Source organism: Nuphar pumila, chromosome 13 (genome assembly GCF_984573655.1).
Source record: "Nuphar pumila chromosome 13, dmNupPumi1.hap1.1, whole genome shotgun sequence".
In the NCBI taxonomy this organism is placed as follows: domain Eukaryota; kingdom Viridiplantae; phylum Streptophyta; class Magnoliopsida; order Nymphaeales; family Nymphaeaceae; genus Nuphar; species Nuphar pumila.
The window spans coordinates 56,509,718-56,535,491 of record NC_143261.1 but is presented as its reverse complement, the minus strand read 5'-3'; the positions used below and the strand labels follow the sequence as shown (position 1 = coordinate 56,535,491).

Genomic DNA, 25,774 nt, shown 5'->3' with positions numbered 1-25,774 from the left:
ATCCAACTTCTGCAGAAGTGTTGAGCCAACTATTGTAGCCCCTTTCCCCTAACTCCAATGACTGGGGAGGCCGGATCATTGCCCGTGGGGTGGTTGTTAACAACCTGTCCATTGGAGTTTTTGTACCGATCTGTCCTCTCCCTTGACAGACAACCAGAAGCGAACGGGTGCATTAGGGGTTGCTTAACTAACGACCCATTCTATGTTATGGTCTTTAAACCACTCGAGCATCTTGCCTGTGAAGGCGAATGTGAGGCCATTTATGTGATTACAACAGTTTGCATTTAGCGTTGTTCGAGGTCGCACGACCGTCTCATCCGATCATCGCAGTACTAGACGTGTCGTGCACGACTACAAGTACTCTAGGATAAAGGGGGTATAGCTCCTCAATAGAAGCCTCAACAGGAGTGTTTCACAAAGATGTAAAGTTTATCAACTTTACTCTATCTTTTGAAACTGCAGTACCTTGTGCCAACATGATGCATGTGATTATCTCGAATCACATCCGCTATCAGGGTATCTACATGTCTCGCATGACTCGATACCAGCCTCGATAGACGGGATACGGGTTTCTCAACAGAACACCCGCTAAAAAGTTCGCTCGCTCCCGACTAAACTCTTGTCGCAAGAGGGAGAGTGGTAAATGCTTCTTGCATCCTCCACGAGGATGCCCTTAAGGCATCCGCAAAGAGTAAGAACTTGCACGTCATCTACAATAGCAAGGCAATACCAACACAAATGCAAAAGCAAGAGCCTAGGCGCAGAGCGCGACGACAAGGTAAAGGGCAAGGATTGCGAAACCGCATCCTTGAGTGAAGTGGATATTCGTATAAATATATATATATATATATTTGTATATATATATTCATTCAATGGTCGCTTTTAGTTCAATTGAACTTAATTCAATTATCCAAGTCTTCTGTGCAATTTTTCCCCTACCTTGGAGGGTTATGAGCTTGCTCACGTCTGCGGACGTACACGATTGACGGCTCGGGTCGCGGAGCACGAGTGGGATCTGTCGTAGCTGCAAATATGCGATATTAACAAGCAAACTCTGACAAAAGCAAAAGCAAGGCAAAGACTCGACTTTGCCGATACATAGGGTTGGGGCCAACCGTCCCAATTGACTCGAAAAGAAGATGGGGCAGGATCAAAAGACTCTAGCTGCCAAAAGAGGTTTGTAGCCCATGCGAGCAGATGACTCACGCTACTAGGAATTCCTCGTTGGAGACCAACAATTGTAATGATCTGTCCCCATCACGATATAGCTTCCAAAGATTTCCCGGGCCTGTCGGCCAAGGGTATAGGCTCGCGCACAAAGGGCAGGGGGCCATCGGCCCCTGCTGGCAAAAAAGAAAAAGAAGAAAGGCAGGGGCCGATGGCCCCTGCTGGCAAAAAAGAAAGACAGGGGCCCATCGGCCCCAGCTGGCAACAAAAGAAAGGCAGGGGCCGATGGCCCCTGCTGGCAAAAGAAAGACAGGGGCCCATCGGCCCCTGCTGGCAAGAAGGCAGGGGCCGATGGCCCCTGCTGGCAAACAAAAAAGCAGGGGCCATAAGCCCCTGCTGGCTAGCAAAAAGAGAGGCAGGGGCCCATCGGCCCCTGCTGGCAACAAGGCAGGGGCCGATGGCCCCTGCTGGCTCGCAAAAAGGAAGGCAGGGGCCCATCGGCCCCTGCTGGCACATGGAAAGGCAGGGGCCAACGGCCCCTGCTGGCGCAACTAAAAGGGACAAGGAGGAGGGGCTCGACCCCTCCCCTGCCATAGCCAAGAACAGGGAGGAGGGGCTCGGCCCCTCCCCTACCATAACGGAAGCAAGGAGGGGGGCTCAGCCCTCTCCCCTACCATAACGGAGAGCAGGGAGGGGTGTCGGGCCCCTCCCCTACAAAAAAATGGGCACAGGGAGGGGGTTTGATCCCTCCCGTGGACACACAGAGAAGTGAGGGAGAGAGAGAGAAGAGACGGAGAGGGAAAAGAGGGAGAAAGAGGAAGCGATGGCGTACCAGGGGGTTTTCGGAGGAAGCTCGCCGAAGAGGAGCTCGCCGGAAGGAAGGGGGGTCGCCGATGTCGGTGGCGGCGGCTGTCGGGGGTCGCCGGCGTCGGTGGCCGTGGACGAGCGAGAGAGGGAAACAGAGAGACAGAGAGCAAGTGGCGGTGAGGGGGGTTTCGTAACCCTCCTCCCACCTGCCTCGCTGTCTTTTAATGACAGCGAGGGGCGGTGGCCCGGGTCGGGTCCGGGTCGGATCCGGATCCGGCCCAAACCAAATTTTTTTTTTTTTTGATATTACTATGTCACAGAATTCAGATCTTGTTTATCCTTAATATAGGCCCACTCCCATGCTGGATCACCTGATTTTCTCTTAAAGTTCTGAATATGTTCCAAATTTGAAAATGTGGACCCACTAGCATTTGCAGATGAAGCCCCCTTCTATTGTTCTAAAAAATGATAAGAATCTAAAAAAAGGCAACATCTAAATTTGCTAAATAAAAAGGAGTAAGCAACAAATAACATATCAGCAAAATATGAATTCATAATAAAAAAACCCTTAAGTTTTTTTTTGTAATTGTAGCACACATTTAATGACAACTTTAACAGGAGCAAACCCTAGGTTTTTTATTAACTATAAAAAAGTTTAGGTGTGTTTTTAACAATATTGAAAACTTAGATGTGTTTTTAATAATCGACCAAAATTTAGGTGTTTTTTTTAAAATGTCCCCCAAAAAACATAGTTAAACCTAATTTGAGTTGGGTTCTGGTCATTATTTTATGCCTATCCTGATGTTTGGGTTTGGGCTCAGTCAGATACCAGACATGGATCCGGCCCATTGACTACCCAAGATGAGATCTGTGAACTTATACCCAAACAAATGTTTATCTGTGCACTTATACCCTAACAAATGTATATATGTGCCCACACATGCAACATTGGAAATAGCCAGTAACAAAAATTGGAGTGTGGCTGAGATTTGTTCGGATCACAATAAATCTTTTTAGAAGAATTTCTAACTTGTCCGCACGGGAATTTGTAGGGGATTTTCAAAAAATGATTGTTTTTCTTTCATAGAATGAGTAATTTAGAGAAAAAGTCAAAAGGAAATTTACAAAAGCCAACAAGCGAAAATGTTTGGTTTATAAGAGGAAAAAAAAGAGAAAAACATAACTGCCACAACATAGATGAAAATATTATTCATGGCAGCATTGATCCCAATTTCATGGAGATACTCTTTACACTGGTGTATAAAGCAGAGCTACCGGAAGCTTCTTAGATAGGTGGGAAGCTCGCTTCCTGGAAACTCGCTTCAGAAGCATGATACTCCTCGCTTCCGAAACTTGATGAGAACCTCGATTCCCCCATGCTTCTCCTATGCTTTCCACACTCCTCATCTATTCTTCTTATATGTTCTCTTACTCAACTTTTCTTGTTTTTTGTGTTTTCTCTCACTTTTCTCACTCACTTCCATGTGCTTTCTCTAAATTGGTAGTCATCATTTTTAGATTTTGTTATACATTTAATTCTTACACTAAAAAAACATGAAATTTAATATTCGTCACTTTTATTTTAGTTTTTATTTGTGTTTTATTTTGATTTTCATTCAATTCATATATTTCTTTTATTTATTCTTCGCTTCCCGCTTCCTATATATTTTAAAATTCATTGCTTCTCGCTTCCGCTTTCTGTATCGGTTCCCGCTTCCGTTTCCTAGTCTGGCAACCTTGGTATAAAGTGATCCTAATAAACTGATAATGTCTATTTAGTACAAATATGACACCCAACAGTTTGCTTCATCACTCTTTTTTTTTATAGGCAAGCCATCACTGAGCATTTGATCTTTCTAGATTTATATTCTGATCAAATATATCACACTCACATCATTGGAATCACACCACGGAGCCAGCCCAAACTGTGAAGTGTGAACTCAAAAGGACAGTTTAAAAATGTTAAAAAAAATGTGAAATGTTAAACAAAATGCTACCAAATAATGTCCCAAAATATGATGAAGAAAACCGTGGCACCAACAGCTTGAAACACTGAACACATTATTAGAATACTTTAATTCTTTTTCTTCACTTACCTTTGTTTATAAGGTTCATATGGAGAGTACAACTTTTAAGAGAGAGAGAGAGAGAGGTAGCGGTACCTGTAGAGGGAGGAGAAGGTTGACCTTCTTCGGCTCTGCCCTAGCGAGAGAAAGGAGAGAGAACGGAGCGAGAGAGAGTGGACCGAAAAAAGGGGAAAAATGACCCTTTTCCCCCTTTTATACATGTTGATAACAGTCAACGAAAAAAAAATACCGACCTAGGCTTATGCCTAGGCACCACCTTTGACAACTAAGCTTACCACTAACTAATGCTAAAATCCATAAGTACCCCTGAAAAATGAAATGTACACATAAATACAAAGAGGGGGTACCACACTAAATGTAATACACATATGATACATAAGTCTCATATGTGATTTAACATAAGAAGCGAGAATATAGCTGTAAATTCATAAAACGATATTAAAGGCAAAATATCACAATATTTTAAAAATATCATAAATTTATATATGTCATGATATTATCGTGATAATATCATGATATTATAAGTTGCCTTTTACTTTTTATTATATCTTAACTATGTTTTTCTTCTTTCTTTTATTTTTTTACTTATTTTTTGTATTATGTGTTGCTTTTCTCACTTATTGCTACTGTTTTTAAAATTTTTTTAAGCACCAAGTTTATATTTATCAACCAAACCTAGAGAAATTGCCTTGCTAAGATATGTCCGAGACCGATATTTGTGACTATGATAATATATATTTTTTATATTTATATAATGCATGTCTACCTATTTTATTGCTTGTTGATCATTGATTTATATTTTATACTACTATGATATAAAAATTTCTAAAATATTGTTTATTCTGTTTGATGCCATTATTTGGGCTATTTCTTGATTCTTTCTTTCCTGTGTTCACTTATTCTCAACTTTTATGTGTTGCTTACTTTGTTAGCCTTCACATGACAGCTTTCAGATGATGAAGGTGAACCAAATGAGAGCAGCAGCAACAAAACCGGGGAAAATTCAAGTTTATGTGAACATAAAATCCTCACAAGTTTCTCCATTGATTCATGGTGCCAACAGATCATGAATCAACAAAACATCTCTGTGCTTCCTAATCTGTTAAATGGATTTTGGGTTGCATGCCATTATGGAAGTGATAACTCTGATGCTCTATTATACAAGATTCAGACAAGAGCAGCTTTCTGCAAGGTTTTGTTAATTGTGCTTCATGAAGCAGACAATATATTCCGAAGATTATTGGGAATGTCAAGCTCTGGTTGCAAGGACACTGTACTGAGCTTGCAAAATACTTCAAAATGGGCCTCAGTGAAACCACTGGTTAAGTCTTACATCAAAAGTACATTGTATCTTCTGACTCAGGCTACAGATACACAGATAATTGTCTTCGTCCTTTCTCGGCTCAGAGATTCAGTTATATTTTTAGTTGCATTTCCGGTTTTGCTACAAAGGCTTAGCAAGGTAACTGTTGTTGAACAAGCTAGAATCTATTGAGAAGCAAAAGATATGCATATGTATGCGTAAACATGCACGGATGTGCCCCATGCTATCCATGTGCATGCTTGTATTTGTGTGCTGACGTTGTCATGTCTGTGTTTTTCCAAAAAACATGTTTGTTTTTTAGTTTTATGCTTTGTTCATTATATTAGGCCATTTCTACGGCAAAATCGTGAGACTTCTTTTAAATGCAATGAAGTTTCTAGGATCTATATTGCATGATCCTGCTGGTACAGCAGAAAGGATATATTTGGTATTTCTTTGGGAGAAAAGTTTTCTTTATGAGGAAAGACGTAGGGAACAAGGGGTTTCAGTGCTAAATTTTTTAATGAGCAAATGTGGTTATTTCACAAAATTCATTTATTGCAGATGGAAAACCCTTTTTAGGTGTTTGCATCTATTATTTCATAATAATTCATATTTTGAGAAAGGTTTTTTCCTTGTTTGTCTCAAAGTGCTTGTCCATCACATGGGAAGAGGTGTACTTAATCTGCCCGGAGGTCACATAGATTGGAACCCCTATAGTTAACTTATTATCATTATACATGAGATTGATTTGAACCGTTGCTGTTACACTCGGCTATTGCAAGGGCATTCTTGTGATGAATGTCTAATAACTTATCACTTAATGGATTTTTATTATCTCATATGTGAGGTGATTGCAGATTGCCATCCACCTTTGGGCAACTGGAGGAGGGAGAGTCTCTTTGGCAGCATTCTTACTCATCCGAAGCATGGTTCTGCAGTTAAATTCAGATTGCTATGATTCCTTCCTAACGAACATGTACAGAACATTTTTGGCACACTCCAAATTTGTTGAACCGGAAAACATAAAACATATCCAGTTTCTTGCTGATTCTGTTGTGGAGTTGTACTCACTAGATATTGCTAAGTCTTACCAGAAGGCATCCATCCTTATACAGCACCTTTCCAAGGTTTTGCAGCATGCCCTCAAAAACAAGACGGAGGTCAGTTTTTCAGCTCATGCATATCACAATTTTAAAAGCCAAATTAGTTTGCTAGTTATCGTGTCTAATTGTTCCTGCTTGTCCATCTATGCATAATGTAGAATATTGCAGTTATTGAATATATTAAAAAGTCTAAGATTTTAGGTTATTGAATATTGTAATATTATGCATTATTGGATGTTTTGGTACCCTTTTTGGTTATAGTATATCAAAAAGCTTAGTCTTTCAAGAGGAAATATTTATGTAGAACCTATATATATGAAATATGATGTTACAATATAAAGAAAATTCCTCATATCCAGTAAACCATCTCCCCCCACTCCTTCACTTTCTCTCTCTGTGAAACTTGCTAGGCCCTTGCTTGGTGCCTTCTTTGATAATGGGAAACTCCTAATAATACTTAATATCCAAAAAAAGAAAAAAAAAATCTAAAAGAACAAAAGCACTATTTATAATACTTATACAGTGTAGTCGATTGAACCTCAACCTTGCGAAATTATGAACATTATGTATGTAACAAACAAACCTTCTCATTTCCTTAAGAGTCATTGACACTTCCAATTCTGTAGATTGGACTGCAGAATTTGCAATTTGATCAAGCCACATGATCAAGATATAGCTGGATAGATGTTAGACACATCTAGGGATGTAACTGGGTTGGATGTGGTTTCAATGTAGGCATAATTGGATATAACCGATGTCACATGGACTCGGTAGGAGGTCGATGCACCCATGTCGACACGCCCCGACACGAGTGCGGATTCAGACACGGGGCAGACTCGGTCAACAAGTGTTGGACTCGGTCAATGCATCGGGGCCGAGTCCGTCCACTTTATAGACTCGGTCAACTTTGACCAAGCCTATTGTTGTCCATATTTAAAATTTATTTTGGACGCAGGTCGGGTCCGATCCGGACCCGATCCGGATCCAAAATGTTTATCGGGGTCGGGGCCGAACCCTAAAGAGGCTACGCAAGGGGAGGGGCTTACGACAGACCCCTCCCCGCTGATCTTTCCCTCTCCCCCAACCGTCCCTCGCTCTTCGTCCCCTTCAGTCTCGCCGGCGACCCAGACCCCGACGATCGTAGCCGCAGCCAGCCATCGGTGGCCCCAGCCACCGGTTATCTCAGGTATGCACTCCTCCCTCTTCCGTTCTTCTTCCCCTTCGTCCGGTAGGGGGCGGATCCCCCTGCCTCATTCGTGTTTTCCGGCAGGGGATGGAGGCCCCTGCTTGAGTTTATTTTTCAGCAGGGAGCTCCTGTGCCTCATATTTGTTTCTCGACAGGGGGCTGCCCCCTGCGTCAGATCTGTTTTCCGGTAGGGGGCTCCGCCCCCTGACTTAGATCTATTTTCCGGCAGGGGGCTGCCCCCTGCGTCGGATCTGTTTTCCGTTAGGGGACTTCGCCTTCTGCCTCAGTTTATTTTTTAGCAGGGGGCAGAGCCCCCTACCTCGTTCGTGTTTTCCAACAGGGGGTGGAGGCCCCTGTCTCAGTTTATTTTCCGGCAGGGGGCTCCCCTGCCTCAAATATGTTTTTCGGCAGGGGGCTGCCCCCTGCCTCATATTTGTTTTCCGGTAGGGGGCTCCACCCCCTACCTCAGTCGCAGGTTTTCGGCAGGGGGCGGAGCCCGCCTCAGATCTGTTTTCTGATAGGGGGCTCTCCCCCCTGCCTCAACCCCTGCCTTTGTTATTTTCTATCAGGCACACAGTTAGAGGGGTGGAGCTCTTGTTACTATTTTTTTGAAGTGTTTATTAACTTTATTTACATATTTTCTATTCACTTTTCACTTTTCAGATATAATGGCGAGTTCTAGTGGTGTCAATAGAGTTGGTTCAAGTTTAACTCTGAATTAGAAGTTTCTCAACCACTTTGGAGGCTTGTGACAAAAGGGATAAAAAGCTACTGGTGTAATATTCACAAAAAATATTAAAAATTTGACCAAATAAAAAAACAAAATAAAGCATCATTTATGTACTATTAATATATAATTAGATATTAAGTGGACAATCTAAACTAAATTATAAAACTAATTCAAAGAAATGACTACAATGCAATAATTTAACTGATCCAACAAAGAAGATGTGATTATTTAACCAAGGAACAAGACCAAAAATCACAATAACTAGCAAGAACCACTCTACATATTTGTATAAAGGACAACATAATGCTATACACCACACATAGTTATACTTAGCAAACACAATTATATAATACAAATAGCATGCAGCTAATAAAAAAGCAACAAATCAATGAATTACTAAATCAATATATAATTAATTAATTAATTAACAAGAACAAAATAATTTTCTGATTAACAGGCCCGATTGTTCAAGAAGAACGGAGGAAGGGAAGAAGAAAAACGAGGAGGAAAGAAGGGGGAGAAGAAGAAAAGGAAGTAGGAGGGAAGAAGAAAAAGAATATCAGAAGAACAGTAAGAAGGGGAAGAAAAACAAAAGAAGAAGAAGTTGGGCAGAGGAAGAAGGAGAAGAACGAAAGAAGAAAAGAGAGAGACCTAAGCAATCGGGCCTCCCTTTTTTTTTTAACCTGAGGAGAAGAATATCTGCAGAAGGAAGGAGAAGAAGATCAGCATAGGAAGAATAAGAAGGAGGAGGAGAAGAAAAGAAGAAGAAGAAGAAGAAGAAGAAGAAGAGACGAAGGAGAGAGAGGGGTGCGTACCGAATGGACCCTCCTTCCTCCTCCTTCCTTTCGGCAGAGAGAGAGAGAGAGGGCTTTCTTCCTCTTCTTCTTGAAAGAACACGAGAGGGTTCTTCTTCTTCCTTTCGGTAGAGGCGAGAGAGCCCTAAAAAATCGGGCCTCTCTCTTCTTTCAAAAATCGAGAGCCTATTGCCTCACAGGCACTTGCGCTTCATTAACGCGCCTCAAGGCAAAAGCGCACCTTTTACGCTATCTATCAAAAACTGAACACGTTCCATTCGACTAGTGATCCTAAAACAATGACTAAGAGAATAAGCACTCTCCCAAATAACCATACCAACAATGATTCAGACATAGAACACTATATAAGATGATCACAACAAAATTACTTTTCCCACAGAATAACCATATAAACATCGATCAATTGACACCATCTTCACCGAAACAATGATGTAAACCATGTTGTGAAAAGCGATGGGGCGTAGAGAAGGGTTCCACTAAAATATGAAGAGAGGAGTAAAGCACAAGCCTTAAAAACACATTTTTAAAAACTTAAAAAAAAATATATCTAAAAACACAAATAAATAAAAGAAATAACAATGAGAAATAAAAAAACTCAAATAAATACTGAAAGATATGAGAATAATATGTAAAAACAACATTAATGTAGCACCTTGATCTTTGTAAGTATCTAACAAATAAACTATCTATTTAAGGTTATGTCCACGAACGTGGATACAATATGGGCATGAGGCATGCATACATGGTTTTTATGAAAATTAGGACAAGACGTCTTCTCTTGAAAGCTTAATTTATAAAAACACAATACGCAACAAATTTTTATACATAAACATAATTACTACGAGATTCGATTAATCAAGGAATATACAACTAAAGTTTAAAACCAAATAATTAAGTAAAACTCAAAGAAGAAGAGGAAGGAGAAGAAGAAGAACGAAGATAAGAAGAAGATGGAGAACGGAAGAAGAAGAAGAGAGAGAGTACCTGGGTGGGGGGACAACCTCCTCTTCCTTCTTCTTTCGGTAGAAAGACAGAGAGAGAGAAAGAGATTTTGGCGGGGATGTGTAGGGAAACGCGATGCTGGGGTTTAGGGTTCTTTTTATCACAGTTCACAGATCGTTGTTCATAGGGTGCGAACCAGTGTTGTTAAAATCGGTTTCTCAAGAAAAAAACTCTTAATGAAATCGAATCGGATTGAATCCGTACTTTTCACCATTGGATGACACATGTTATTAAAATATTTAAAATGTTAAAAATCTATTAAGAATACTAAAACAGAGTTTGAAATGATAGGTAAATCGGCCTCTTTGAATTGAATTGACTGAGAACGGATTCCATATGAATCAGGCCGAATCTGACATTGGTGCAAACGGGTAGAACTGGGCTTAGATCTTTTAGGATCTGAATCTGAATCCAAATTTAAACAGTAGATTCAAATTCAAATTCAAATTCAGATACGATGAGTTAAAGTTGAATCCAAATCCAAAATACATGTGGTGATACTAGATCCCGAAACATAGAACAAAAAGAAGTTATTTATATGCAAGACATAATCTGGTCAGATTTTGCATTGGATCAGTTTGAGATCCGAATGCAAAAGTAAACTGATTGAAAATATCAGAATCCCATTATGAATATACATTTGAATCTTACTTAAAGGATCCATATATGGAGAAAACATGTCTGACTCATATCGTATATTTGACCCTATCCGATCTTCAACCCTAAATTATTCTGATCTTTATTCAAACATACACCACTAAGATCTAATGTTATAGTGGAGATCTGATTCATGTCTATACTTAGGTAAGAACTACAACTGGTTTGCATCCATAGACATGGCCAAACCCATCATGTTGGATCCTGGTTTTGGATCAAGTGTTGCTATAGGGTCTTATTATAAAACATGATTATATAGCTTTATGAGTTTCATGTAAACAAAAATTGGTTATGTAGGGGGGATTACTGGAATTTATGGGGGCACTATATCTAATTAGTGGTGAATTAAATTTAATCTTATGGAACACCTATAAATGAAGATCATGGTTATGGCAGCTCATATGATAGAGCATTTTGTGCTCAGTAAGAGGATTGTGGAGAGCCCCACGGTTAGAGATTGACTTAAATAGCTCAATTGAGAGAACATGTGTCACTACAAGAAAAGAGGTTATTAGCGACGGAAATTAGCAACATAATTATTTCGTCGCTAGTTAGCGACGGTTTACCGAGCGAAACACATCCGTCACTATAATCACTGAAATTTACGAAAATAGTGATGAACTATATCCCGTCGCAAAATCCGTCGCTAATTAGCGGTGGATTTTGCGACGGAATATTTGGTCGTAACGGACGCAGCATTTGGCGACGGTGTTTGCGACAGACAATTTACCGTCGCGACGTAGCGACGGACTTGGCGACGGAATATATTTCGTCGCCATTTACTTGTTTTTGATTTACAGCGGCTTAGCGACGGAATTACTCCGTCGCTAAGTGTCGCATAACCCTATCCCAGCCCTCTTTTCCTTTTCTTCTTTTGCTGCTGTCGCTCCCGCCAGTCGTTCGTCGTTCCTGGTTCGCCGTCCCCCGCCAAACGTCGTTTGCCGATCGTCGTTTGTCGATCGCCGCCGCCCGAAGACAGGTTCGCCAGCCATCCCCGCCGTTCGTCGTTTCTGGCAGGGGGTTTAACCCCCTGCCTTTCCGGCAGGGGGTCAACCCCTGCTTCCGTTCGGGGTGCTGCAATCGCTAGATCAAGCAGGAAAAGCATAACTATGTGCATAAGTGTGTGTTGTGGCTTGTAAGACAAGTGAAACGATATACACTATGCACTCGAAGTTGCACTCAGAGAGTGCAGGCTAACAAGGGACAAACCCATGCACATGCTAATGCAAAGGCAAATCGAGGGGCAAGGTGGTGTACAGGTTGTGCTTTTCCTGCTTGATCTAGCGATTATCTTGCTTATTGTAGCTTTTGTTCTTTCTTGTCCCTTGCACCCCTATTAGTCTGTTATGAGACTAACCCATTTTCTGGGCAGGTGGTGAACAGGTTGATACAGCTTGCGATGGCACGATGACACGATGCATTCAAGGCAATGCCATTTCCTGACGTTGCGCTCCTGGGGACTCTTTTGATAGCTGTGGTATAAGGTTTCTTTGAAAGCATCTCTTTTTATTAGAACTCTGGATTTCTAAAACTGTATTACCAAAAATGTGGTTCTTCTTTTTATTTCAATAAAATATATATTTGAATTGCAAATCGGTTTGTAAGGGGAAATTTGCTTTTGGTTGTAATGCGCCGAAGGTCTAGGGACTTGTTTTTTGAACCTGATCTTCCGCTGAACTTCTGTTTTAAACTCTGATAAATGATTGATTTCAAAGCTTTCAACCTTTTTCATAAAAGGTTTCAAGTCCACGATTTTGGGGCGTTACACCCCATGCCGGAAACGCAGGGGCTTAACCCCTGCCTTTCCGGCATGGGGGGTCGACCCCCTGCCGGAAACGCAAGGGGTTAACCCCCTGCCTGTTCCGGCATGAGGTTAACCCCCTGCCGGGGTCGACCTGTCGGAAAGGCAGGGGGGGTCGACCCCCTGCCAGAAACGCAAGGGGTTAACCCTCTGCCTGTTCCGGCATGGGGTTAACCCCCTGCCGGAAAGGCAGGGGGTTGAATCCCTGCGTTTTCGGCACGACAGGGGGTTAAACCCCCTGCCTTTCCGGCTGGGGGTCGACCCCCCCTGCCGAAAAGGCAGGGGGTTAAACCCACTGCCGGAAACGACGAACGGCGGGGACGGCTGGCGAACCTGTCTTCGGGCGGCAGCGATCGACAAACGACGTCTGGCGGGGGACGGCGAACCAGGAACGACGAACGGTTGGCGGGAGCGACAGCAGCAAAAGAAGAAAAGGAAAAGAGGGCTGGGATAGGGTTATGCAACACTTAGCGATGGAGAAATTCTGTCGCTAAGCCGCCGTAAATCAAAAACAAGTAAATGGCGACGGAATATATTCCGTCGCCAAGTCCGTCGCTACGTCGCGACGGTAAATTGTCTGTCGCAAACACCGTCGCCAAACGTTGCGTCCGTTACGACCAAATATTCCGTCGCAAAATCCACCGCTAATTAGCGACGGATTTTGCGACGGGATATAGTTCATCACTATTTTCGTAAATTTCAGCGATTATAGTGACGGATGTGTTTCGCTCGGTAAACCGTCGCTAACTAGCGACGAAATAATTATGTTGCTAATTTCCGTCGCTAATAACCTCTTTTCTTGTAGTGACACATGTTCTCTCAATTGAGCTATTTAAGTCAATCTCTAACCGTGGGGCTCTCCACAATCCTCTTACTGAGCACAAAATGCTCTATCATATGAGCTGCCATAACCAGGGTCTTCATTTATAGGTGTTCCATAAGATTAAATTTAATTCACCACTAATTAGAAATAGTGCCCCCATAAATTCCAGTAATCCGCCCTACATAACCAATTTTTTGTTAAATGAAACTCATAAAGCTATATAATCATGTTTTATAATAAGACCCTTGTGAACACCCCAAATTTTCCAAAAATCCAAAAATTCCTTCTTTGCCCCTGGGTCCATCTTTTAAATAATCAGGTCAAATTTTTGATAAAATTTCCATTCATTTCTCAGATTTGTTGGAAACCAGACCCAATCTTTCATTTATAACCCATTTTCTGAAGAATTTTCAAAAGAACAACGTTAAAATTCTCAGAAAACCCCTCTTTTGTAAATATTTAAAAAAAAAAAATCCAAAAATAGTCTTTAATCTCTCATTTTCCCTAGTTTTAAAGTCTTTTTGTCAAAAATACAAAAATCAGAAAAACACAAAGAAAATACAAAAAAAATATATATAATAATAAGCTTTTAGAACCACCTTTTGAAAATCATCTTTTATTTAAGTCTATCTTTTTTTTTGAAAAAAATCTTATAAAAAGAACCTCGTTTTGGAAATTTTATAAAGTAGAAAGACATGCTTGAAAATAAAAACCCTAATTCGGTTTTTTTCTTTTGATAGGGTCGCTCTCTCTCAGCCTTCACAAAACCTCTCTGGAAAAACCCTCTTCCAAACCCTTTTCTTTCTCTTTTCCCCTCTCGGCTTCCCTTCACGAGCCATCCACTGAAACCCTCTTCCCCATCGCACCCCTCCGAACCACCCATCGCGGAACCACCCGCCTTCTCCTACCTCTCCTGTCGATCTCTAACCGACCAGCCTCTCGAATCTTCCCCTTTTCCCCTTTAAAAAAGATCACGCGGGTCTCTCCTCAACCCATCCGCGCTTCACCCCTCCATGTTAAATCCTCGACGCTTCTCCCTTGAAGTTTTCCCCGCTCCTTTCCTTCCTCCTCTTTCCCCTATTTCCTCTTTTTCCCTGTGTTTTTCCCTTTGATCGACTGAAAATCCATCGTCTAGCAAGCATTGATCAAAAGACATCACCTCCGCTTCTTTGATTACCTGATTTCTGTGAAACGACGGCTAAAAAACAATCGTTCAATCTCATAACCCATTACAGGTAAGTAACCATTTTTCTCTCTTTTCCACTTTTTTTTAAAAAACATCGTTTCCCCTTTATTTTCAGTGTTCTTTCGTCTTGATTTCCGTTGTTCTTCTTCATTTCTTTTTTTCCATTTTCTTATAAGAGCACTAATGACAGGATCGTTCTGCATACAGCAGGGTCGAATCCTCCATTTGCTACAATCAATGGAATGTTTATTCCAATAAATTCTTTCTGTGTTTATCAAGTTTCCTCAGTTTTTCGATGAAATATCTGTTCTAAACTTGATTTTCCTGCTTTATTCTCACGACTTTCTGTTTGCATTTTCTGTTCTTTTTTTTTTTTTCTCTTTCTTTTCTGTTTTTCTCATTTTATTGCTTCCTTTTTTTTATTATTCCTCTCTTTAATTTCTGTAACATGGCGTGGGTGTATGGGTTCGTTGTGATCATTTCCATTCATGGTTGCATTTTTTTTTTTTTTTTAGCTGAGTAGTTTAGCCGATGTCTTCATTATGGGTGTATTTGGCATCCTGTCCATTCTTTCTTTTTAAACATCATTAGTTCACCTTTTTTTTTTACCTCTTCTGTGCTTATTATGTAGTTCAATATAGCATGATATCGTTTTTGCTAGATTTCCCTTTCGTTTGGATATCTTTAGACACATCGTGTATATATATCGGATACATCCGATCATCATAAGTTACGTTATAGGCATCTTTGTTGATATCCGATCATCATAAGTTTTTGTTTGGATAGCATTCATTGTTCCCCTGCATCTCTTCTTTAGGTGGTCTGTTTTATTTCTTTTTTGTTATCTCCTGTTGCTATTCGTTTGTTCCAATATTAATTCAAAGTTAAGATGTTGTTACTGCTTGGAAAGAAACGAAGAGAAGAATATGGTGATGATAATAATGATCCTGCTAGTTGACAGTTATGATATTAGTAACTCACCAAGAATCCTATACTAAAATCCATTGATCCACTGCTATCAAGGCCAGTCAGTTGTCATTAGGGAAGGCACTTTGCAGAAGGTATCGTGCGTAGCTGATGAGCTTCCAACTTCCTCTGCCTACCAGCTCGCCACATGTTTGGGAATAGGTAATTAACTTGCAATGTCACATACAACATATTTTCAGCATAATCTACTACTTCCTAAGAGACTGAGTGATACCTATGATCTCTTCTGGTTCCTTTCTAAGCTTGGTTTGTGATCTGGGGCTTACATTTTCTGTTGATGGCTTGAATATTTTACATTATTTTATAATAGATGGTTCGCAAAATTGGTTTCTGAGAAAACCAAGATTGATGAAGGCATTGTTTTAGGAAGTGATATTCTTCTGTCTATTGAGTGCTCTGCTTTTCACTTGTCGATTGATATTCATGGTTTGGTTGTGCTGGATGAATGTCTAAACTATGGCTGCTGGGTGATCCGTGCTTGAAGCTGTTGAAGTTACTCTCTACCTAAGTGTCGGTATATCAATTTGAGATGGACTCAAAGTTGGTTCAGCATTGGTTAATAACTATGGATGGAGATTTAGAACGGATCATCTAAACCATCAGATGTGGGCAAGATATCTGAATTTTTCAAACTACTGGGTTTGGTCACTATGAGTTCGTTCTCTTGAATAAGAGTGATCCCAAAATGTACAGCGTCAGTCTGGAGCATATTCAATTTCGACCTTGAGAATTGGATTCCTGCATTCTCGCGAGTATTTTCCATCTCAAGCAAACATTGGCCATCTGCTCTTCTGTAACAGTGTCCTGGTTTCGTTCCTTTAAACTCAGAAAATGTCTTATTTATTTCTTTTATGAACTGCAAAAAGTTGATATATACTTTATCAATAATCATCCTCCTGTCATTTAGCCCACATCATGTATTTGATTGTTAGAATACTTTCCTGCAATTTATACTGTTCATCATCTGTACATAAGCACACCCACGTTGCATCTGTATCCATTCACTTGCCCAACATTTGATGCTTTTCATGAATTGTATGTATCAGGATTTGTGAATTTGATTACCGCGCCCATCACATATCATACTGTCAACGGCTCGCTGCCTATGCATAAACACCACCTTCCCTCCCTTCATACCGCAGTGAAGCAGAGCTTGGACATAATTCAGATGGTCGAGCCCAACAAGCTTCATCATTGACTAGAACAAAGCCCACTTGATTCATAGCAAGTGGCTCCAGCACTGCTTGCATCTGAAAGTTTAGTTGATTTCACAACCCCTGCAACCAGTCATTTGAGATTAAGCAGGGACCAACTCGTCAGGTAGGTTCTTTAGTTGTTGTTGAGCATCGCTGACTAAGTTTCATTAACTAGGCTTGTTGTTATTTCTGAGTTTAACAGGATTTTCTTTTTACTGATTATTAAACTGATTTGCATTATGATTTCTATTGAGTTTCAATGTAACTTTTACTGATTAGTTAATTAGATATTGTTAGTTGTTAATTAAGTAAACTGTTAACCATTAATTAAGTAAGTTGTTAGCTAGATAGTTAAGTAATTAGCTGGTTGTTAGCTATTTCGTAGTTGAAGTACTTAGTTATTTCATAATGAAATTTAATTAGTTCTTTTGTTATCAGTTGATCCCATTGTTTAGATGATAAATTTACTTAGTAATTAGAGTACTCGGTGGACTTACAATGATTAAACCATCTATGTGATGCCCCCAAGGCATATTGGTCCCTGTACATATTTCATTACAGTTTCTGCTGCAAATACACATTTTAACCAACACTAGTCATTCCCATTTCTGCTAGTTCGGTACAACATTACGTTATCATCCTCTGCCATTAACTTCCCTATCATCCCCTGCTGTAGCCACCTATCCCCCATCACCACTGCATACATACTAGTCGCTTCACAACCAGTTATCATTGGACATGGTTACATATGAGTTCTATCATGTCATCTCCAAGCCTGGAGGTGGAATTTGGTTACTATAGAAGAACATCAAGTGGGTTAGCATTGGTTATCAAATGCTAGTGCAGAATATGACAATCAGTATATAGTTAGTAAGTGTTAGCATTAATGAAGTTGTTCCAGCAGGATGTGTTAGCGTCGTGTGAAGTAGTCGGCTTGTGTAAAATACTTATATATCGATGGTATGGTGTGACAGTTCTTTTTTTTGTAAATACGAGTAGCAATCAAATTGTATCTTCAGTATGAATAGGATGTAATGTATCCAGTGTATTTGAAAGCTGGACATTAAACATTGTCGAATAGGTATATTGGCAGTGTGTTAGATTATGGGTATGTATTATAATGTAGGTGTTAGCCTTTGTCAGTGTATCTTGTGTTAACACAAAATGCTGGTTTTGGTAGTATCAAGGCAACATGGCATGATGTCTGCAGCAGTGGGTTAGGGTTAAGGCAATCGATGAAAGTTATGATTAGCAGCAAATATACACTAGCAGTCAGTATATATCAGTATATCATTAACAAAGTTAGGGCATGATTAGCAATGGCGGTGTTAGGTAGGGTGTCATAATTATTGTTTTACAATTAATTGTTTCTTACATTTGAATTTTTTACCATGTCTTTGTTTATTATGAAGTAGTGATTCTAAAATGCCTCTTGCTCTCATTAATCGCTGCCCTTCACGGTGATTGTTTTCTGTTTTTTAAACGCTTTCTTAATTTCTTTTTCATCAAGTACATAATAGCAGTTTCAACATTTTTGTTCTAGCGTATGTTCTATTTATCAAATATGCTCCAGCACAGCCACCTGCCACTGTATTGAATTTTTAAATCTCCAGCAACACCTTGGTATCCCGTTGCATATTCATCATGAACCTTGCATAAGTGTTTCCACTGTGGCACACCTGCTGTGATGCCTACTTCAACTACCACACCCATCATTTCTGTGAGCTATCACAGTCTCTACAGCAAATGATGCATCCCCTATACTACACCTTCATCATCTCACTGTACATATACACTCATCCCCATTCAAATCCCTATGGTGATTCCCTTTATCATATTGGCACCTCACAACATGTAGGGCCTCCACAGCAGTTTGCAGAATTTTCTGCAAAAGGCACTATGCAGTTCCAATCCTGCCACCAGCCATGCATTGTTCCCCTTTCCACTTCGTCCTTCCCTCCATACCACCTGCCATGGGTGTCTCGACTACACCCTGATGTTACTACCAACAACCCATATTTCATTGCATATATAGTTGTTGATCCCATCCTCAATTTACAACAGTGATTCACATTTCTTTTCAACTTCTGTCTTCATTTCATTGCATATATATTTTCTTTGATTCATCCCATCTCATCTTGCTGTAGTTGTGCAATCCAACCCCTTTTGTTACCTACATATTGTCAATCGGTTGGCAGTTTCTATGTGATTTCACAGTATTTAGTACAACACTAACAATGTCCCTCTGTATGAATGTCTCTAAGTTAGTGATCATTGTAAACCTGTAAAGGCGGTAATTTCCAGCAGGTTGCTATGAATAGTTTTAGCAGTTTGTTACATTTTTTTTCTTTCTCTTTTCTTAGGGTATTGCATGTATATTTCAAATCTCTTTATTAGCCTAGAACCCTATATATATGCATTTTTCTTATCAAATATGATCTTCATTAGTACATAATATATGTAAAAGCCTCGTATCAGTATGATACTTGGTGAACTTCCTTCTAGTTACATCTCTTATCCTGTGCTAACCTGACCCTTGCAGGAGATATGTAAAATTTGTTGAAATCCCTCTTTAAATTAAGATTTCATTATCCCAATTTTAAAGTTGTGATAGCTAGATGCTGATGAAAAACAATTACATTTCTTGTTTTAGATAGAATGAATGAACATTGTAAACATCATAAATTATTTGTTCTTCATGCATTTTTCCTTCATTTCTCAAAATCTCACAATGGCACGTGCACCATTTCGTAAGAGGTAAATTAATCCTAAGTTGATGATCCATATCAATGGCCATAGTCAGGGTGTGGACAAAATTTAGTATTTTTATCTTTTACGAAATAACACTGGATCCACATTGGATCCGTTTTCAAAATTCATCATATTTACTCAAATATTTTCTTCTTTTATCAGAATTTAACTTAAAATTAATTCAAAATATATACCAATGGCCATAGTCAGGGTATATTGAGAATTAATTTCATTTTAAATTCTATAAAAGCACCAAATGTGTTTTATTCTTCCCCTGAATTTAAATACAGATTATTATATAATACATTCAATGACCATAGTCAAGAATGTATTATATCTTCAATCTTGTTTTAATTCATTTAAAGAATGGAATAGCTTTTCAAAATCCAATTTCAAAAATTTAAATTCATTCATCATTTAGGATAGAATTGCATCATATTTTCAAAATTCTTTTTTTTCAAAAACTCCAAGTGATGTAAATACCTTCCTCAATCTATCTTCAATTCTTATCATTTTTAAAATTCAATTTCATTTTTCAAATCTCACAGTTCAATTTAACTTTGAGATTTCAAATTCATTTTATATTCAAATTAAAATCAGATTTCGAAGTTCAATTTGACTTTGAAATTCCAAATTCATTTATATTCAAATACTCCAATTAAAATCAAAGTTCAATTTAACTTTGAGATTCTTGATTCATCTTCTGAATTTAAACTCCAAATCCATCTTAGGATCCAGAATCCAATTCCACCTTGGATCTCATACTTCAGATCCAATTCCTCCGTAGGATCCAGAATCCAATTCCTCCTTAGGATCTCAGACTTCAGATCCAATTCCTCGTTAGGATCCAGAATCCAATTTCACCTTGGATATCAGATTTCAGATCCAAAATCCATCTTAGGGTCCAGAGTCTAATTCTACTTTTGGATCTCAGATCCAATTCCACTTTTTGGATCTCAGACTTCCGATCCAAATTCCATCTTAGGGTCAAGAGTCCGATTCTACATTGGATCTCAGACATTAAGATCTGAATCCATTCCAAGATCCAAAATCCAATTTTCATTCCCAAGTCCAACTTCTTTTCAAATCCAATTTGTCTCCAGATTTCAAATCCAAATCCAAATCCATCTACAGATCATTCCTTAAATTCATCTCTATTTTTAATATCATCTGGATCCCTCAGATCTATTCTAAATTTCAAACTTCAAAATCTAAATTCAAATCCATCTCAAGTATTCATTTCCTTTCCTAAATTCAAGTTCAAATTCAAAATCCATTTTTCGACTTTGAAACTTCATTTTCAAAGCTTCAAATCATTCTTTCTCAAAATTAAAGATTTATTCTTCCAAACTCTGATTTACTTCGAAAACTTGGAACTTCTCTGATCTATCTCAAGTTCTAAAGTTAGATTCAAACATTTCTTCACTCCCTTATCAAGTTCATCTCATAAACTTGGGAAATTTTCAAAACATCTTTCAAAATGAGCATACATTCTTGCATTGCACAAGCATGATTCTTTGTGCATTTAGAGTTAGAATAAATTCTTAGATTATATTTAGGCAAAGCAAAAGGCATAGATTCGATCCTTGGTTTGATTACCCCTGGTAAAGGCGCCAGGAACGGTCGAACCTCGTACCAACGAGCGAATCCCGTCTCTCCATTTTCCCGCACATTTTCAAAAACGGAGGCGAGTAATCTTTTAAAATCTTTTTCAAAAATTAAGGTCAAGTGAGACCGCGCAAAATAGTTCATCTTCTCACTTCTTTCTTTTTCTTTTCTCTCTTTTATTTTTCTCCCTTCAAAAAGGAGGAAAATAGAGGTTAGAAAGGAAAAGAGAAGGGAGAGAGAGAATATTACGAGAGGAAAAATTTTGCGATGATCACAGTTTTTGCGACTGTGATGGGACCCATCTTCGTCCGGTCGAATTTAATGCATTTTCTTTTGCTTTGACATTATCTAAGTCTTTATTCTATATATGTCAGCTATATTTCCATGCAAACCTTTGGAGCCTAGATTTTATCCTAAGCTGACATCATTGCATATAGGATTTAGGTATGGTTTGGTAGGACTATATTGAGGAGATTATTTCATGCTCACATTAGACTTAGGTCTTAAATACAACTCTCCTCGATTTTAAGGATTGAATGCAAAAACAATGTATGCAAGTGTATGCTTCTTTTCATTTTAATCTATCACTTTAGGACTTGCATTAGAGCCATCTGATTTCTTGCATGTTGAACATATTTTGAAAACCTCCTTACCTATATTGTCCCGGTCTTCACGCTGCTGGGCTGTCTCACTGAACCATAGTTCGGGAGAGAGCCTCACAACTGGACCACTTATTTGGGTTCGCGCCCCCCTACCACGTACCTAAGGGCCATAGTCCGAGGTATATCGGTAGGTGCTCAAGGATGTTGGGAAGCCATTACCTTAGAACTGGAGAAATAATTCTTATGCCACGTGATTCGAGCTTCGGCTTGGGTATATCGGCGTATCTTGATTGTAATCAGATGATCTAAATCCTTAGAGTTAGGATTAAGGTCCTACGAGCCTTTTTCAAAATTTGCATTTAGAGTCAGCTTCTAGGGAGTGCTATTCTATGCATCATTGCTTGTATAAATTGATTCTTTTGTAGATATTATCTTGAAAATTCTTATCTTTCAAAACCCTGGATATTTATTTCATAAAAATTCTTTTATTTTCTCAAAATCCAGGATGGTATATTTCTTATTTCTTTATTCTCTCATAAATTTCTTAAACCCTGGACATTCTTTTAAATTCTTTCCCCTATCTTTCAAAAGTCCAGGCGTATTATTCTTCTTCTGATTTATTTAAATTCTTTTGATCCTGCCCGCAATTTTTAAAAAATATTTCAAGGTCTTGTCATCTTCAAAAATACTCTTCCTCGTATATTCCATCTTCCCCATATAAAATCCTTTTTATCGAGAGATCTCTTTAAAAATTCTCTTTCATTATCTCTTTTCCTTTCAAAATTTCTTTGATCTGAAACCTTCATTTATTCTCTAGAGAAAATACCAACATTCCAATCATGGTTCAAACGAGAGCAAGGAGAAGGGCAGCTCAGCAGCACGATAACAGCGAAGTGGAAGAGATGAACTCTCCCAGGTTGTCTCGAAAACATGATTCAGATGAGGATGATGTCGACCCAGCAATGTATAAAATCTTTTAAAAGATGATGGCAAAAAGGATGTCCGAGCAAGCTGGGGCAAATTCAAAGAAAACATCCTCTAAAACCAAGGTCAAAAGGAAGCCAGTGAAGAAGCATGTCAGGATCAGTAAGAAGAAGGTTCAACAAGACACCACCTCTGAAGGTACGGAGTCAGGAGAGGAGGATTCCGAGGAAGAACAGTTTGTATTTGTTCCAAAACACCTGCGACAAGTCAATAAGGTGGCAGAGGAACCTGAATCAATCAACAAGCCTAAAGATGGAGTCACAGCGGAAGACTCAGTTCAAATATTGACAAAGATGGTCAAAGACCTACAGATCCGAGATAAGGGAAAGAGGGTATATACCAGACAGGACTTCTACCTTGGTTTAGATGGGGACAGCAGCTTGGAAGATCTCCCCCGAAAAATTATTAAGTTCGATGGGTCCGGCAATCTAAAAGCCCATCTCGCGATGTTCTTCGCCGAATGTGCCAGATTCAGTGAAGACAATCAAGCCCTCTTCTTGTGCTTTCCTCGCAGCTTAGAAGGCATAGCCGCGAAATGGTATGCAGAGCACATCAACCCCGTCGAGCTGCAAAATTTTGACAAAGTTGTTAATATGTTCGTGGAAAGATTCATGTTCAACACTGAGGCACTTCCGACCCTCAATCACTTGTATAACCTGAAACAAGGAGATAAGGAAAAAGTTGTAGACTTCATTCGGAGGTGGAGAGATACCTGCAACAAGATGAGAACCCCCATTTCAAAGGAGCACGCACTTCAAGTTATCCTGAACAATTTTTCTCAGCCTCTTAGAAGCCTCATTTCCACTTACCCCTCTAAATCATTCATAGAGCTTATCGAACGAGCTGAGTGGCTCGAGATGGGGATGGACAATGGGAATTATGAGGGCATCACTCTCGTCAAGGGCGGCCAAGACCTCAAAAAGAAGGTGAATTATACATTTTCAGCTAACTCTGGGGGCAGTGGCAGCAAAGATAACAAGACCAAGCAGATGGGTCTGCAAAAGGAACCCTTCAAGCAGAATGACAAGCCAGTTCCCGCCAAGCAGAAGGAAAAGATAAAACGTGAAGGTTGGGGTTATGACCGTCAATTCACTGCTCTGGAACAGTCCCTCGAACAAGTTTTGGAGTATATGCTGAGCAAAGATATGATTAAACTCTCGAGAGTTGTTGATCCTCTGGTCTTCCCGGGAAAATGGAAGGACAAGTTCTGCAAGTTCCACCGGGCAGTGGGGCACGACACCGAGCACTGCTTCGTCCTAAAGAACATCATCCAGGATTGCATTGATAAAAATCTTCTGATAGAGGATGAAGAAGAAGAGTAGCCCACCGTCCTAACAAAGCCTTTCCCAGATCACTAAAAGAACTGATGATATCAAAACTTTTCTTGCTTTTTTCCTTTTGCTTTTTCCCGTCGTCTTGTAGGGGCAAGTCAGCCCTAGTCTTTTGCGATCTTTTTGGTCACATGCTTGTAAATAGTCAAGTTCTTGTTTTCAGTAGTTACTTATAAATGAAATGTCAATTTCCTTCATACCTTTGTCATATTGGGGCATCTTTTGTTAAAAATTACATTTACACTTCAAAATATTCTCTTGTCATTAAATTCATGTTCTTTTTCATAATGCGGGGCAAAATCCTGACATCATTCATGAGAGAAATGATATTACCTATGAGGGTTTTTTTTTCAAAAATCATGAAATTTTGAAAGTCTTCATTATGATGACCAAAGAGTTCAAATACTCTTTGGTCCAACCTTTGTCAAAATCAACCCTCGTGTTGATCATATTAACAAAAATAGGTTTTCAAACCGTTGCATTGAAAAATCAACCCTCGAGTTGATCGTGTTTTCAAAAAAATAAGTTTTCGAACCATCGCATTAAAATGTCAACCCTTGTGTTGGTTTTATCTCCCAAGATTAATTCCGAAACATTTATATCCAAAGATCAACCCTTGTGTTGGTCTTATCTTCCAAAATAGGTTTCAAATCATTCAAAGGTCAACCCTTGTGTTGGTTTTATCTTCAAAGATTGGTTTGAAACATTGCATTTAGAGATCAACCCTCGTGTTGATCATATTTTCTAAAAATTGGTTTCGAATCATTATATTCAAAGATCAACCCTCGCGTTGGTCATATTTTCTAAAAATTGATTTTCAAATCATTGCTTCAAAAAAAATTAAACCCTCATGATGATCTCTCATGAACGATCCCCTTTCAAAGATTAGCTCTCACAGTTAATCATCTTTTCAAAGATGATTTCCTCGTATTCTTCTCCTACTTCTTAAAAGATCCCACATGCAGGCAGGATCAAACAAAATTCTTTTTTTCTCAATCAACTCTTTCTTTTTATTATTTGTTTGGCGATTTTATCAGTCTTATCAATTTTTTATTAATTTTGTCAATTTTATTGATCCTTCATTGATTTTGTTAAAATTTTCTCGTCAAATTCTTATTTTCATAAATTACCCTTTCAGTTTAAGGGATAAACCTGATGCCTCTTTCCCATGAGGTATTCCTTTTTTTTTCCTTCTTTTCCCATTCAGGATAAGGGATAATCCTGAGACCCCTCATAGGAGCACCAATGCTACCTGTGAGAATTCTTGTTCAAAATAAATTCCTTTAAATTCTTCCCCATTTTTATAAATTTTATTCAATTTTCCGCTCAGGTTAAGGGGTAAACCTGAACCTCATCCCGCGAGGTCCTTCTTCCTTCAGGATCAGGGATAATCCTGAAGTCCTTCATCTTCTTCCAAGTATCTTTAATTTTTCTATCAAGCTTCACCATTCTTTTATATCTTTGTCAATCTTTGTCTTTATTTCTGATTCTTTACCAATTTTATTGATTCTTTTTCATTTGTTATCAATTCTTTTAATTCTTTATCAACCTTTTATCAAATTTTGTTGAATTTGTCAATTTTATTCCTTCTTTCCCTTTCAGGTTAAGGGATAAACCTGAATCATCTTTTAATTTTCTTTTTATC

General features: G+C 39.1%; 1 protein-coding gene across 1 annotated transcript in view; it reads left to right on the top strand.

Annotated features, from left to right (window-relative positions):
* Positions 1-25,774, top strand: part of LOC149818443 (uncharacterized) — a 1,135,480-nt gene that overhangs the window by 148,276 nt on the left and 961,430 nt on the right. The window contains exon 6 of the mRNA XM_089986219.1: positions 12,109-12,113. Within this exon, the coding sequence (XP_089842345.1) occupies positions 12,109-12,113 (5 nt within the window). The remainder of the gene's footprint in view (positions 1-12,108; positions 12,114-25,774) is intronic.